The following is a 15,674-nucleotide window of genomic DNA, read 5'->3' as shown; positions in this document are numbered from 1 at the left end:
TATATACAATGGAGTATCACTCGGCAACCAAAAAGAATGAAATCTTGCCATTTGCAACTACATGGATGGAACTGGAGGGTATTATGCTAAGTGAAATTAGTCACAGAAAGACAAAAATCATATGACTTCACTCCTATGACGACTTTAAGAGACAAAACAGATGAACATAAGGGAAGGGAAACAAAAATAATATAAAAACAGGGAGGGGGACAAAACATAAGAGACTCATAAATATGGAGAACAAACTGAGGGTTACTGGAGGGGGTGTAGCAGGGGGGATGGGCTAAATGGGTAAGGGACAATAAGGAATCTACTTCTGAAATCATTGTTGTACTATATGCTAACTAATTTGGATATAAATTTAAAAAAAAACACAAAAAACACAAAAAACAAAACTAAAACATTTTGGAGCACCTGGGTGGCTCAGTCAGTTAAGCATCCGACTCTTGATTTCAGCTCAGGTCATGATCTCTCAGTTGGTGGGTTCAAGCCCCGCACTGGGTTCTGTGCTGAGAGTGCGGAGCCTGCTTGGGATTCTTTCTCTACCCCTCTCTGCCCCTCCCCTACTCAAGCTTGCACTCTCTTTCTCTCAAAATAAATAAATAAACTTAAAAAAAAAAAAACTAGGGGCGCCTGGGTGGCGCAGTCGGTTAAGCGTCCGACTTCAGCCAGGTCACGATCTCGCGGTCCGTGAGTTCGAGCCGCGCATCGGGCTCTGGGCTGATGGCTCAGAGCCTGGAGCCTGTTTCCGATTCTGTGTCTCCCTCTCTCTCTGCCCCTCCCCCGTTCATGCTCTGTCTCTCTCTGTCCCAAAAATAAATAAAAACGTTGAAAAAAAATTTTTTTTGAAAAAAAAAAAAAAAAAACTAAAACCTTTTGCTTTTCAAAAACCACTGTTAAGAAAATGAAAAGGCAAAGCATAGATTGGCAGAAAATATTTCCAACACATATACCTAATAAAGGAGTTATATGTTGAATAAACAAATAATTCTTTTTCTAATTTTTAATTTTATTATTATTTTTTAAAATTTACATCCAAATTAGTTAGCCTTTAGTGCAACAGCGATTTCAGGAGTAGATCCCATGTACATGTATATATATGTACTTTGGATTACAAGCATGTTTCCAGAACGAATTATGCTCGCAAACCAAGGTTTTACTGTATTTGAAGTGATGGAAATGTTTTATATCATGATTGTGGTAACAATTACATGATTGTATACACTTGTCAAAACTCATAAAATTGGGGCGCCTGGGTGGCGCAGTCGGTTAGGCGTCCGACTTCAGCCAGGTCACGATCTCGCGGTCCGGGAGTTCGAGCCCCGCGTCAGGCTCTGGGCTGATGGCTCAGAGCCTGGAGCCTGTTTCCGATTCTGTGTCTCCCTCTCTCTCTGCCCCTCCCCCGTTCATGCTCTGTCTCTCTCTGTCCCAAAAATAAATAAACGTTGAAAAAAAAATTAAAAAAAAAAAAAACTCATAAAATTGTACACTTAAATATTGGTGAATTTTATTGGGTGTAAATTTTACCTCAATAAAGCTGGGTAAACAAAAAACAAAAGGAGTAACAAAGATTCCAGAAAAATAATGACTGCAGCAACACAAGTTTTGAATCATAAGATGGAGCAATCAGATAGCAAAACCAAAAACCTGTTGACAACATTTAAGCAGAACCCCAGTACCTCAGAATGTGACTATATTTGGAGGTGGGGCCTTTAAAGAGGTAATAAAATTAGAATGATGGGATTTGGGTGGCACATAATCCAAGGAGAGATGCCTCCGGAAAAGACTGGTTGACATCTTGATGTTGGACTAACAGCCTCCAGAACCAGGAGAAAATAAATTTCTATTACTTAAGCCATCCAGTCTGTTATGACATTCTAACAAACCCATACAGATAAACCCCCAAACATAAGCAAATGGGGGAAAAATAAAAAACAACACATTACCCTGTATGGTGAATCTGTGATTAAAGGAGAGATCAAAATAAATTACTAGAATCTTATCACAGAGAGGCAAAGGAATAAAAAACAATATAGGAATTATGGGGAGAAATGTAAAAAAAAAAAAAAAAACAAACTTTGACTATTGAAAAAAAATTTTTAATGTTTATTTATTTTTGAGAGACAGAAAGAGTGACAGTTGGGGAGGGGCAGAGAAAGAGGAAGACACAATCCAAAGCAGGCTCTAGGCTCTGAGCTATCAGCACAGAGCCAGATGTGGGGTTTGAATTCAAGGACCATGAGATCATGACCTGAGACGAAGTCGGATACTTAACTGACTGAGCCACCCAGGTACCCCAAACATTGACTATTTAAAATAGTAATGTCCATCAGGTTAAAAAAAAGATAATAAAAATATAAAGAACAATAATTTCCACTGGGAGGTGGGTGGATAAATGTAGCTAAAGAACCCAAAGTAATTTCTATTGGTACAGGAATGAGTAAAGATGTGAACTGTTTTGGACCTTAATAGGTTTTAGTATGTATGGTATTTTCTGAGGTAATACTTAGAAAGGCTTAGAAATAGTATATAGAATTTCCAAACTAGTAGAGGTAAGAAACAAAATGGTAATTTTTTTAAATCCTGAAGAAAACCAGTTAGAAAGGAACATAGAACTGGCAAGATCAACTGAAAAGCACAAATGAGGATGGCAGATTTATAGCCAAATAGATTAGTAATTACACCGAATAAAAATGGACCTAGTACTCTATTTGAAACACAAATAGGTTGTCAGGTTGGATTAAAATATTTTATATTGTGTTTACAAAGCACATCTATAGTTTAAGAACACAAAAAGATTAAAATTAAACATGGGAAAATTACATCATGTAGACAATAAACAAGAAAGTTCATGTAATTGTACTATTAGCACACAATAGTAATTTTAAGACAGGATGAATTATTAGACATGCCTTTCTTGAAGCTCTTATAATTACCTTGTCTGAGGTAGTTATCTTGCAAGTGTTACTTTTTCATGCTCCTCTCCCCTTATATTCATACCATAAACTATAAGCAAGTTCAGCATACTCTGAAAAGAACAATTATAAAGTCAAGCCTAAATATCAAGAACATCACCAAATTTTGACACTTTGATGAAGAATAATGTAGAGAATAAATGAAGGGATGTTTTCACCAGTGGACATAACAGTGATTCTAATAAAATGTAAAGTGAGACTATAACTTGGCTATTTGGAGTTCCTCATGACCATGGGCAGCAGACCAAAGGCTGGGGTGAGAGGAAGGGTTAATGTCTGCTGGGCTGATTGATCCTGGCTATCAAGGGATGTGAAATTTCCAAATGAAACATGAATAATACTCAAAGATTTCCTAGGGTCAACTCTTATCCCTATCATTTCCAGTTGTAAAAACAAGCAAATAAACACCTCCCCCCCAAACCAGAAAACCTATAAAGAAAACTATAACCAACAAAGATTCTGATCTTTAATGAAAGGTTTGGATAACTTTAACCATAAAAACTTCCCAGTTTGCTAATTAAAAGGGAATGTGTCACAACTATTATTTACAGAAAGGAAGGCTGGAACATCTACCTAATTTATATATAGTTAGATATTATTATTACATTCCTTCTTTCCTCTTAAAAAATTTTTTTAAGGTTTATTCATTTTTCAGAGACAGAGAGAGGCAAAGTGTGAGTGGGGGAAGGGCAGAGCGAAAGGTAGACACAGAATCTGAAGCAGGCTCTAGGCTCCCAGCAGTCAGCACAGAGCCCTTTTATGTAGGTTGTTCCAACTTAGAAAAAAGGTTACAGAATGTCTACACAGGATCCTGACAGATAGAAGGTAAAAACATTACCCAACACAATTTTGGTTGAATGAGGAATGGCTCATGAATAAATGAGGAATGAGTAATGTTATTTTAGATGAGGTTTTAATGCTCAGTTACAGGAAGAATGAGGTATATTGATGGGATGCCATCTTGTGAACACTGGTCATTCATTTGGCTGTACAGTATTTGTGCACCCTTGCTATGATGGTTAACACCCATCTTTAAGAAGCCAAGGCTGATTCTCACTAAACTGAAAATGCATCTTAGTCTCTCCAGCAGCTAATGTACAAGGATGGAACATAGGCTTCAGCACTCCAACACATCCATCTCAGGGGTGCCTGGGTGGCTTCATCAGTTAAGCAACCAACTTCAGCTAGGGACATGATCTCATGGTTCGTGAGTTTGAGCCCTGTGACGGGCTCTGTGCTGACAGCTCAGAGCCTGGAGCCTGCTTCAGAATCTGTGTCTCCCTCTCACTCCCCCCCCCCCAGCCCCCCACTTGTGCTCTGTTGCTCTCACGAAAATAAAAAATGAAAAACAAAAAACACCTATCTCAGAACAGCAGGGTGATGATATAAAGGAACAAGGATGGGAGATTCCATCTGGGTGATGGGTAACCCCATGTACACAGGTGGCACTAGCAGGAACATCCAGAGTCCATGTTGTCAGTAGTGTAAGCTGGCAATTCTGTCCCGCAGCAGCAGCAGCAGCAGCAGCAGCAGCAGCAGCAGGAATGACCTCACGAGTTCTGTGTCATCATGTGCAGCAATGTTCTTGGTTCTGTATCTTTGTTCCTTGGCACTCTAAGATTTTCTATGAGCCACTCAATATTCTTTGAATGAATTTCTTATCTACTCCAATTTTAAAAAGGTAGAACATATGGACTGTAACCATTGTGTTTCCATTAAAATTAGAAATAAAACAAAGATGGCTACAGTAGAAACTTCTGTGGGTGATAATTAATTTTCTACACTTGATTTCTGGACTAACTGAGAAACAGACTTTTTGTTAGGGATGCTTTACTGAAAGAGGCAGCTCGAAACTGCACATCCTAATACTTCATTTAAACTTAGGTACTGGGAGACATAACAAGCAGAGGACTGGGCCTGTAGAGTAGTTACAGAGAATCATAGTCTGACCCAGGGAACATGAGAAATTCAGGGTCAAATGGGGGGGGGAGGATATTCATGTGTTTTAACACATTTCACCAAAGCAATAAATCATTTCTCTTATGACACACAAATAAGAGTGGAGATGAAAACAACAAACAGAAATTAATCTGAAAAAACCAACCCTTCAGTCTGTTAAAATGGGGAAAACACAGTGAAAAAAAAAAATTCTTGCCCAACAGCCACTGTCCTCATGTCTACAACATGAAAAAAGGTGAAATAGGTATACTGAGATATCCCTTTATATGCAGATTATCAAAGATCAAAATAATCTATCATTTTATAATAAATACCTAATAAAAGATACTAAATTTCAGATTATTACTAGCATATTGTAAGTATTGTGAAACATTACATCATGAAGATATTAGAGTGTAAAGAGATAAAAAGTTGTCAAAGACATTTTGAGACATACCTGTATTAATGAATATCCATTCAAAGTCAATTCAATGTGAATTCATTTTGAAATACTCTATTTAAATTGAATAAAATTTAAAATATAACCCTTATTAGTCTTTTTATTGGAACCGGATAAAATAATTTAAAATCTAATAAGCATTTGTTTTTGTTTTTTTTCATTAAAAAAATTTTTTTTTAAGTTTACTTATTTTGAGAGAGAGAGAGAAGCAAGCATGGTAGGGGCAGAGACAGAGAGAATCCCAAGCAGGCTCTGCACTGTCAGCGTACAGCCCGATGTGGGACTCCAACACAAACTGCGAGGTCATGACCTGATTTGAAGTCGGACACTCAACTGACTGAGCCACCCAGGTGCCCCCTTTTTTTCTTAAATGTTTAACGTTTATTTAATTTTGAGAGAGAGAGAGACAGAGGGTGAGCGGGGGAAGGGACAGAGAGACAGGGAGACACAGAATCTAAAGCAGGCTCCAGGCTCTGAGTTGTCAGCACAGAGCCTGATGCAGGGCTTGAACTCACCAACCGCGAGATCATGACCTGAGCTGAAGTTGGACGTTTAACCGACTGAGCCACTCAGGCACCCTGTCTTTATTTCTAAGTAAAAATTATATATTAACAATATACATATCTCTATTTCCAAGTAATAAGTTACTAAAAAGTATAAGTCAAAGATTGCTGGAAAATAGAGCACAGAAATAGATTTGAGAATATGAGCATTTAATATATGAGTATTTTAATACAGTAGGAGAAAGATGAATATTTCAATTATTGGTTCTGGCATAATTGGTCTTATTTCTGAATGGAAACAAAACCAACATCCTGTATTACACCATGTACAATAATGAATCCCAGATGGATTAAAATGGTAAAGTCTGTGTGTATACACACCCATGTATGTGAAAAACTGTACACTCTGTCCCTTTATCCTCTTCCCTCTGAAAGTTTCTATAAGCAATACCTTCCTAAGAAACAGAAAACATTGGAAATGGTTTGGAAAACCTATTTTACAGAAATAAAATAGACAAAAATATAAAATGTTTATTGAAGCATTACTTTTATTATTTTTTTAAAGTTTTTTAAAGTTTATTTTGAGGGGCGCCTGGGTGGCTCAGTCAGTTAAGTGTCTGACTCTTGGTTTCAGCTCAGTTCATGATCTCATGGTTCATGGGTTCGAGCCCCACATTGGGCTCCATGCTGTCAGTTCAGAGCCTGCTTGGGAGCCTCTCTCTCCCTCTCTCTCTGGCCCTCCCTGCTTGTACTCTCTCAAAATAAATAAACTTAAAAAAAAGTTTGAGAGAGAGCGCACACGCAGGGGAGGGGCAGAGAGAGAGAGAGAGAGAGCGAGCGAGAGAGAGAGAGAATGAATCCCAAGCAGGATCCACGCTGTCAGTGTAGAGACTGACTCAGGGCTCAAACTCACAAACCATGAGATCATGACCTGAGCCAAAAACAAGAGTCAGACGCTTAACCGACTGAGCCATCCAGGTGCCCTGAATGAAGCACTACTTTCAAACAGCAGAGAGGAAACAGTCTGAAATATTGCATGAATAGTTGAGTTGGTATTGGTACAAACATACTTGGGTATAAAATATACTGTAACCATTAAAAAAATAAGTTAAATCATCATTTACTGACTAGGGAAATTCAAAATTTAAAAGGCATGTTTAAACTATCATCCATATTTTTTGGTAAAAATATACTGATTTGTGTTAACATTTAAACATAAAGAAATATATGGGGGATATACACAAGGTTTGAACATTACTTAGAAGTAAATCAGCAGAGAGGGAGTGAGGAATAGCAAAAGGCATAGCTTTTTTTTTTTTTTAGTATTGCTTCATTGGTTTGAACGCAAATGCATTACCTCTGTAATTTTATTTCATTTTATTTTTTAAAAGTTTTTATTTCTTTTAGTAATTTCCCTACCCAACGTGGGGCTCGAACTCATAGCCCTGAGATCAAGAGTCGAATGCTCTTCCCATCGAGCCAGCCAGGCATCCCATTTCCTCTATAATTTTAGATGAAGAACTTAATGACTTAAACTCCTATGTTGCTCATTCTGCTTTTCTTAAGTTGATTATAAAATATTTTACAGGCATAAGCCTGGAACAAAATAACTCAATGTTTAAAAAAAAACAACCTTAACCTACTAACATGGGATCTAAGAAAAAAGGAAGTGAGGAATGGAAGAACAGACCTGTAATTTTGGGTATATGGGAATTTCCTTCCAAGAATGGAATCCATCCAATGCAGGAAGCTGCTTGCTGAGCATGAAAATTGAGGCATAGAAAAGATCTATTTCAAAACACTAATCTACCTAAACAAAGCTAAAATGTGGGACATTTGCTTAACTTCAGGATTCTTAATCTAAGACTTTTAGTAGCCTTCCACACTCTTCCACAATGGCAGAGTTAAGTAGTTGCTACAGAAATAGTACGGCTCACAGGGCTAAAATATTTACTATCTGGCCCTTTATGGAAAGTCTGCTAACTTTTCATCTAGAACACAATACAGAATTCCAATGACATGTTTGCTGCTAGTGCAAAAATGTGATGCTCAGGCTATTTTTCCTCTTCATAGGCCATTTAAAAATTTTCAGTTGTATGTGTATATATTTATCAACAATAGGATATTGTTGTTACATATAAAATAGACCCAATTTTTAAATTTGACATGATGCTTAGAATAAAGAACTGGGGCGCCTGGGTGGCGCAGTCGGTTAAGCGTCCGACTTCAGCCAGGTCACGATCTCGCGGTCCGTGAGTTCGAGCCCCGTGTCAGGCTCCGGGCTGATGGCTCAGAGCCTGGAGCCTGTTTCCGATTCTGTGTCTCCCTCTCACTCTGCCCCTCCCCCGTTCATGCTCTGTCTCTCTCTGTCCCAAAAATAAATAAACATTGAAAAAAAAATTAAAAAAAAAAAAAAGAATAAAGAACTGCATGTAGAAAATATTGGGGTGGAATAAGTGTTTAAAAAAAAACCCTTACACTTGGAGTTTAGCTAGTTATCTCTGGAAATATTTTAAATATTAAATATTTAAGGGATTTGCACTATTAAAAACTCCTCCTCCAAGCCTTCTGCACATCCACAGCTTTAGGGTCCAGAACAAAAGGAACTTATGGCCTATTTGTGCAGTCAATACATCTTTGGTACTCATGGTGTCTTTAAAGATAAATCTGAGCTACCATTTAAAAATCAAGAGCTATTAGGGCACCTGGGTAGCTCAGTCGGTTGGGTGTCTGACTTTGGCTCAAGTCATGATCTCGCCATTCATGGGTTCAAGCCCCAAGCTCACTGCTGTCAGCCTATCAGCATAGAATCCACATTGGATCCTCGGTCCCACTTCTCTGCCCCTCCCTCACTTGCACTCTCTCAAAAATAAACATTAAAATAAATAAAAATCAAGAGCTATCACACACTGAAAAAAAAAAAAAAAAAGATCCAGACTCTCGAAAAGTCACAAGAGCTGGCAAAATGAGGCCTGCATTTCCTCACATCAGTTGGTTAGAACTGGGCACTGGGTATCCTCCTTAGCTACTGCTGCAACCAGGTTCATTTGTATTATTTTAATAGGTACCACTGTTTGCTAGTTTCTTTAGTATGCTCACATATATCTTCATGGATACTAAAAATGAGCTTCCGTTTTTAGGTGTCCTAATATTATTCTAACATCAAGGTTATATTTGGGTGGTTATGAGATGTTTACCTCTATATAACAATTCCTTAGATACTTGATAATGTTTTGCCTGAAAAAAATTTTTGGTTTGGTGCTTTATTAGTAGTAATAGCTACTATATCACACTAAATTTCCCCTTTTCTGTGTTTTTATGATTATGAGGCTTCTGAGAGTTCTGAGTCAATACTGTATTCATTTTTATTTTCCTAAAAAAATAATTTTGTTTAGGTTTTCAAATATACCAGAAAGCACTGTATTTAACATTTTATTAAATATTTTAAGTAATCTCTACACTCAATGTGGGGCTTGAACTTACAACCTCGAGACCAAGAGTCACATGCTACACCAACTGAGCCAGCCAGGCACTCCTACAATAACATTTTAAATCATTAACTATAAGGTTTCTCTTTGTGTGTTAATTTTTCAAACATAATGCTGTTTCTTTTCACACTTTTTCATTTTTCATCCATGTTGCAAATGGTTTGTCTACATTCTTGTTTTTACATTAGGTATTGCATGATGTAGCAAAAAGGATGCTAGTCTGAATAAAGTCCTTTCCACACATTACTTTCCCCATCAACACCTAGGATAATTTCATGTTCCATAGGAAGTGATGATGGAAAATTTTCTGAATTCATTACCCTGTGTCTTTCTTCGACTATATATCCTGCCTGACGTTCAGCAAGGTCCGCAGAAACTGTTTTTCAGCAAATAATACTAATGGCAATGATGAATAAAATAATGACCAACATTCAGCGAATATTTATTATATGACAGGCAGAATTCTGAGCACTTTATGCATCTTAATTTATTTGATCCTCACACAAAATTTTGAGGTAGGTATTATCATTATCCCGTTTTAGTTTCCACTGAGACAAATATGTATAAAAACGTAGAAAAATGGTCAGGAAGCATAAATACTAAACAGATAATGACTATCCTTCAGAAAGGGAAATGGATACAAGGATGATAGTCAAAGAGTGTATCTGCCTTATTTGTAATGTTTAAATCTTTTAAAAGGAAAATATGTTCATGCACTATTTCTGCAATTAAAATACATGATATAAAGATATGCCTATGGAGAATTTCCATTAGGGTACTGTGTGTAATGGCAGAAACTCTGGGAAATGTCTATCAGTAGGAATTTGATAAAATGATATCACAGCAACATATGGAAACACCAAGAAGCTATGAAGGGATCTCTATTTACTGTGTGGAAAGTTGTTCGTCAATGTTTTTACAAGAAATCCGAAGTTTTGTAAATAACAAAAAGAATAAGCCATCTTTGAATAAAGAGGTCACTTATTCCAGGTATTAAAGGTATTTTACAAACTGTGATGGAAACAGGTGGACTTTATAGTCATATAAATTTAAGATGGGTTAAAATATTAAGAATATAACAAGTATAGACAAATTAGGGGGAAAAACAAAAATGTCAGGATTATATTTCATCATGAATTCTGAGGTTTAAAATAAGGTTAGAAAGGTGTCAAAAGTGCTGTGATTTTCAGTATTTGCTAGCTTGAATTATCTGATGTCAAAAGAAATATAAGCTTTTATTAAAGGACTTCCAAAATATATTCTACTCATAGGGGGTTTCTCCTACATGATTTTTCTCAGGCTGAATAAGCTGGAGTCAACAAGTAAGATGTTTCTACATTATTCTATTTAAAGGGATTATTATCAAGACAAATTCTCTAATGTTGAATAATTGAACTGTAATTAAAAACCTTCCTACAGATTTCAGACCTTCTATGGTTTATCACCAGTACAAATTTTGATGCTGAATAAGTTGTGAGCCATAATTAAATGTCTTCCCACATTCTCTATATTCGTAGGGTTTCTCACCAGTATGAATTCTATGATGACTAATAAGTTGTGAACTCTGAGAATAGGCTTTCCCACATATCTTACACTCATACGGCTTCTCACCAGTATGAATTCTCTGATGTCTAGTAAGATCTGAACCAGAACGAAAAGCCTTTTCACATTCCTTACATTCATAGGGCTTCTCACCTGTATGAATTCTCTGATGTTTGATAAGTTGTGAGCTCTGACTAAAGGCATTGCCACATTCCTTACATTCATAGGGTTTCTCCCCTGTATGAATTCGTTGATGTTGAGTAAAGTTTGAGCCACTACTAAAGGCCTTCCCACATTCTTTACATTCATAGGGCTTTTCACCAGTGTGAATTCTCTGATGTCGAGTGAAGTTTGAGCCACTACTAAAGGCCTTTCCACATTCCTTACATTCGTAGGGTTTCTCACCAGTGTGAATTCTGTGATGTCGAGTAAGGTCTGAACCACAAATAAATGTTTTCCCACATTCCTTACATTCAAAGGGTTTCTTGCCAGTATGAATTTTCTGATGATGACTGAGTCTTGAGGGATGTCTAAAGGCTTTTCCACATTCCTTACATTCATAGGGCTTCTCAATGGTATGAATTATTTGATGTGTAGTAAGCTGTGAGTCATGTCTAAAGGCTTTCCTATATTCCTTAGTTCCACAGTATTTCTCTTTATTATTGATTATTTGCTGTAATGTAAAGGATGGATGCTGACCGAATGTAGGCATGCCTTCATGGGTGAATATCAGTTGACCAAAGTGTCGCTCCTGAGAGCCATGTTGTTTCTCAAACTGGCCATTACATTCCCAATCATCTCTGAAACTAGAGCACTGAAGGTCATGTCTTGTAAGTCTTTCCATTAACTCCCACTGCGCTGACTCTATTTCATAAATCTCCTTCTTCAGAAATAATTTCTTGGTCTCACATCTTGATTCCAGGACTGAAAGAAAATATGAAAGTAATCACTCATATTTTTTGTTTGGGAGAAATAAAACTTCAGTTAAAATGGGAGAATTAAACCAAACTTGAAAAAAAATAGATGAGAATAAGGACAGATCATATAGTAAGATGAGGGCAGTAAGTAAGCCAATGATTTCCAAACATTGCTATTGATCAGAATTATTTAGGGGAGCTTGCTGAACATACAGAAAACTTAGTCTTATCTCCCTTGTTACAAAATGGCTCTAATCATAAATACACATACAAAAATTCAGAGCATATGCACACATACCTGTAAGAGCACCCCACAACATGAACTATAAAATAAGGGAAATGATTACCTACTTAATAGAGTTATTATCAGGATTAAATGAGTAGAAGATAACATTCCCAGGAGTTGGCAAACTATGGCCTGCAGCACTGTAACGATTTTTATAAGTAAAGTTTTATTGGAACATAGCTACACTTATTTGTTTACATATTGTCTATGACTGCTTTTGAGCTACAATGGCAGAAGTGAGTAGTTGCAACAGAGACCACATCGACTATAAATTTAAGATATTTATTATCTGGCCTTTTAGGAAAATGGTTTGCCAGTTCCCAGTTAGATCTATGTTGTCCATTACAGTATCCATGAGCATATGTATCTGTTTAAATTTAACATAATTAAAATTATATAAAAATTCAAATTTAATTCAATAGCACTGTAATTTCCAGTGTTCAATAGCCAATTGTGGTTAGTGTTGGAAATAACAGACATAGAACATTTCCACATCATCACTGAAAGTTTTATTAGACAGCACTGTCCTCAATTCTGTAACTGGAAACCCAGGGTCTCTTTAACAAATAAGGAAATTGAGAGTGGCAATCCAGATGGCAGGAATGAATAAATCTAGCATGAGTGGCAGACAGTGAGGATTCTTTTGTGGCTAAATATGGAATATGTTTGGAGTTTGATAAAAACACTTTTTGGCTTGGAACTCTGTGATGCTGATCTTAGGAGAAAAGAGGAAAGGACTTAAAAAGAACATAAACACTATAGTAGTGATGACCAACTGACAGGAAGAGCATTTGTAGGTTTAAAGAGAAGGTAGAGGATATAAAAGCAGTGTTCTGCTATTGAACAATCAGTTACCAGAATCAGTTGTGAATTTTTGAACACACAGCTAATTACAAGCTTTGTTTTCTTGGGCAAAGTAGTTCATTTTTCTTAGCCCTCAATTCTCTGTCTACTCTTATAATCATTGGGGGAACTGTAAATAATATATGAGAAGTATTTGGCATAAATGTTTAATATTTGAGAGATAATACAAAAGAATTTCTATATTAAAATGGGGATATTAGGCAAGTGCAGTGTTTTGAAGACCACACTATGGGAAAATCTCAAGCCAAAAAAGTGAAAAGTATTCTAGTACCATCTTTTCTCTTTCTCTCATATAATTATTCAGCAAATACTGCCTAATCTTGCTCTTAAATATATCTTAACACTCTTCCTCCTATCTTCAATATCTAATACATGTATCTCTTTGAACTATCAGGATAGTGTCTTTCTTATCTAGTTTCCCCACCTGAGGTAGGCAATCTTGAATCCATCCTTAATGGCAGTTCTCTTACAACAAAAGCCAAACTCTTGAACAAGGTATACAAAGCTCTGAATGATCTAATTGCTGCCTGCCTCTTCAGACAAATCTCAGGCTATGCTCCCTTTTGGTTGCTAAGCTCCATCCATGCTGGCCCTATTTTGCAGTTCTTCAAATGCTCTCAGCTTTTAGTCCCTCTTAATAGTCTTTCCAGGTACTTTTCCTTATGTCTAGTAGGTGGTTTTGTTGTTGTTTACTCTTGGCCTTGGTAACTATTGCCCATTTTCCAAATCTGCACTTAAAGGTCATACTTTTTGAGGCCTTTCCTGGCTGCATGACCAAATTATACTCTCCTTGTAGTCACACTTTAAGCACTCTGTTGTCCTCCTTAACAGGATTTTCATAATTTGTAATTATATATTGACTTAGCTTCACTTACTTTTTCACTGAATAGGTGTTAAGTTCTGTGAAGGAAGTGTCCATAGTCTTCATCAGTGTGTACCTAACTCTAAGCACAGTATCTGGTATATACTGGAAGATCAACAAATATTTATTAACTGACTCAATAAGCAAGTATTTAAATGTATACTCCTTAAAAAATTCCTCTAGAAGGACACACTCTTTTCAAACACAGCACAGTGAATATATGCATTTATTACTGTTCCTTCATGAAGTCCCACCAAAGTGATAGTGATGAGATTAAATGAAAGAAGAAACTCCACAAAGACAAAGAATAGGAGAGGAAAGAGCAGCAACAAAATTTTTGAAGCCACCATAGATGTAATGGTAACAAATAATTTGTTAACCATAAACACACTGAAACTCAGGTTATAGATTAGTCTTATTGTAGAATCATTATTTCTAAGAACTGCAATCAACAGGTACCTTTGAAAGCAGGGTGCAGGAGGGGCTGCAAAAAGTTAAGATTAATTGAAATCTGCACGAAACAGACCCCAGAATCTCAAACCTACCCCATACACCTGATACATACGACTCAGTAAACTTTCAGAATCTGGCAGTCAAGCTCATTTTACTGACTCCCAGAAAGAAAGTAGAGGATTCAATTCTGGAGAAAACCAGTCCAAGAGAAAATATCTGATAGGTGGTATCAGCCAACGAACTATTCTAGGAAGATCACTCTACAGTGACTACCACCAATAAATATACACTTCTTCAGACACAAATGAGAGGTCAAGCCAGCTTTTTAAAAATGTATATTTTAATTTAAAAAAAAAGTTTTTATTTTTAGAGAGTGTGTGCAAGCAGGGCAGAGAGAGGGAGAGAGAATCCCAATCAGGCTCTGTGCTGTCAGAGTGGAGCCTGATGCACAGCTCAAGCCTATGAACTGTGTGATCATGACCTGAGAGGAAATCAAGAGTCCGATGCTTAACTGACTGAACCACCCAGGCACCCTCATACAGCTTTTTAATACCACAGTGGTATATGGGCAGACAGCCTTAAATCACTAGTAGTTTCAGGAAAATCTTAAACATGAGAGATTAAAATGGACAAAGGAAAAAAAAAAAAAAAACCTCAGGAAAGACAACCAATGGAGAAAAACTCAAAAGAAGAATGCTTCCAAAAATATATAATACATATCTCATAAGAGAATAATGTCAGAAAAAATATTGAAAGAAAAATCTTTTATAAAAATTAATATGAGAATTAGAACTTAATAAATTCTCACAGAAAGTATAAGAAATAAAAAATAGAAAAAAAATAATTCTAGAGCTAAGACAAGAAATTTAAGATCTGAATTATGAGTGTTCAATCATTCAAAAAAGTTAATGAGCCCATTAAATGTGTCAGACATGGTGCCAGACACTAGAAATAAAAAGTGAACGGGGGCATCAGGGTGGCTCAGTTGGTTAAGTGTCTGACTCTTGGTTTAGGCTCAGGTCATGATCTCACTGTTCGCGGGTTCAAGCCCTGCATTGGGCTCTGCCCTGGCAGTGCAGAGCCTGCTTGGGATTCTCTTTCTCTTTCTCTTCCCCTTCCTGGCTTGAGCAAACGTGTGGGAGATCTCTCTCTCTCTCTCTCTCTCTCTCTCTCTCTCTCTCTCTCAAAATAAACAAACATTAAAACAAAAAAAGCAAACATTCAAAGTTTGAAACACAGAGAATAGAGAAGACAACATAGAATAATCAAGAAAATAATACAAGAAAATTTCAGAGATTTGTTTCCAGAATGAAATGTCTCAGTGAGTGCCCAAATGAAAGAATAAAATCAACATCATGCTATCTCTACTTGAAATATTAGCATATT

General features: G+C 36.6%; 1 protein-coding gene across 1 annotated transcript in view; it reads right to left on the bottom strand.

Moving 5' to 3' along the window:
• Positions 1-15,674, bottom strand: part of LOC115502522 (zinc finger protein 82 homolog) — a 71,715-nt gene that overhangs the window by 31,704 nt on the left and 24,337 nt on the right. The window contains exon 5 of the mRNA XM_030298007.2: positions 10,810-11,830. Within this exon, the coding sequence (XP_030153867.2) occupies positions 10,810-11,830 (1,021 nt within the window). The remainder of the gene's footprint in view (positions 1-10,809; positions 11,831-15,674) is intronic.

Source organism: Lynx canadensis, chromosome E2, assembly GCF_007474595.2.
Source record: "Lynx canadensis isolate LIC74 chromosome E2, mLynCan4.pri.v2, whole genome shotgun sequence".
Lineage (NCBI taxonomy): Eukaryota > Metazoa > Chordata > Mammalia > Carnivora > Felidae > Lynx > Lynx canadensis.
This window is presented reverse-complemented; position numbering and strand designations above follow the sequence as displayed.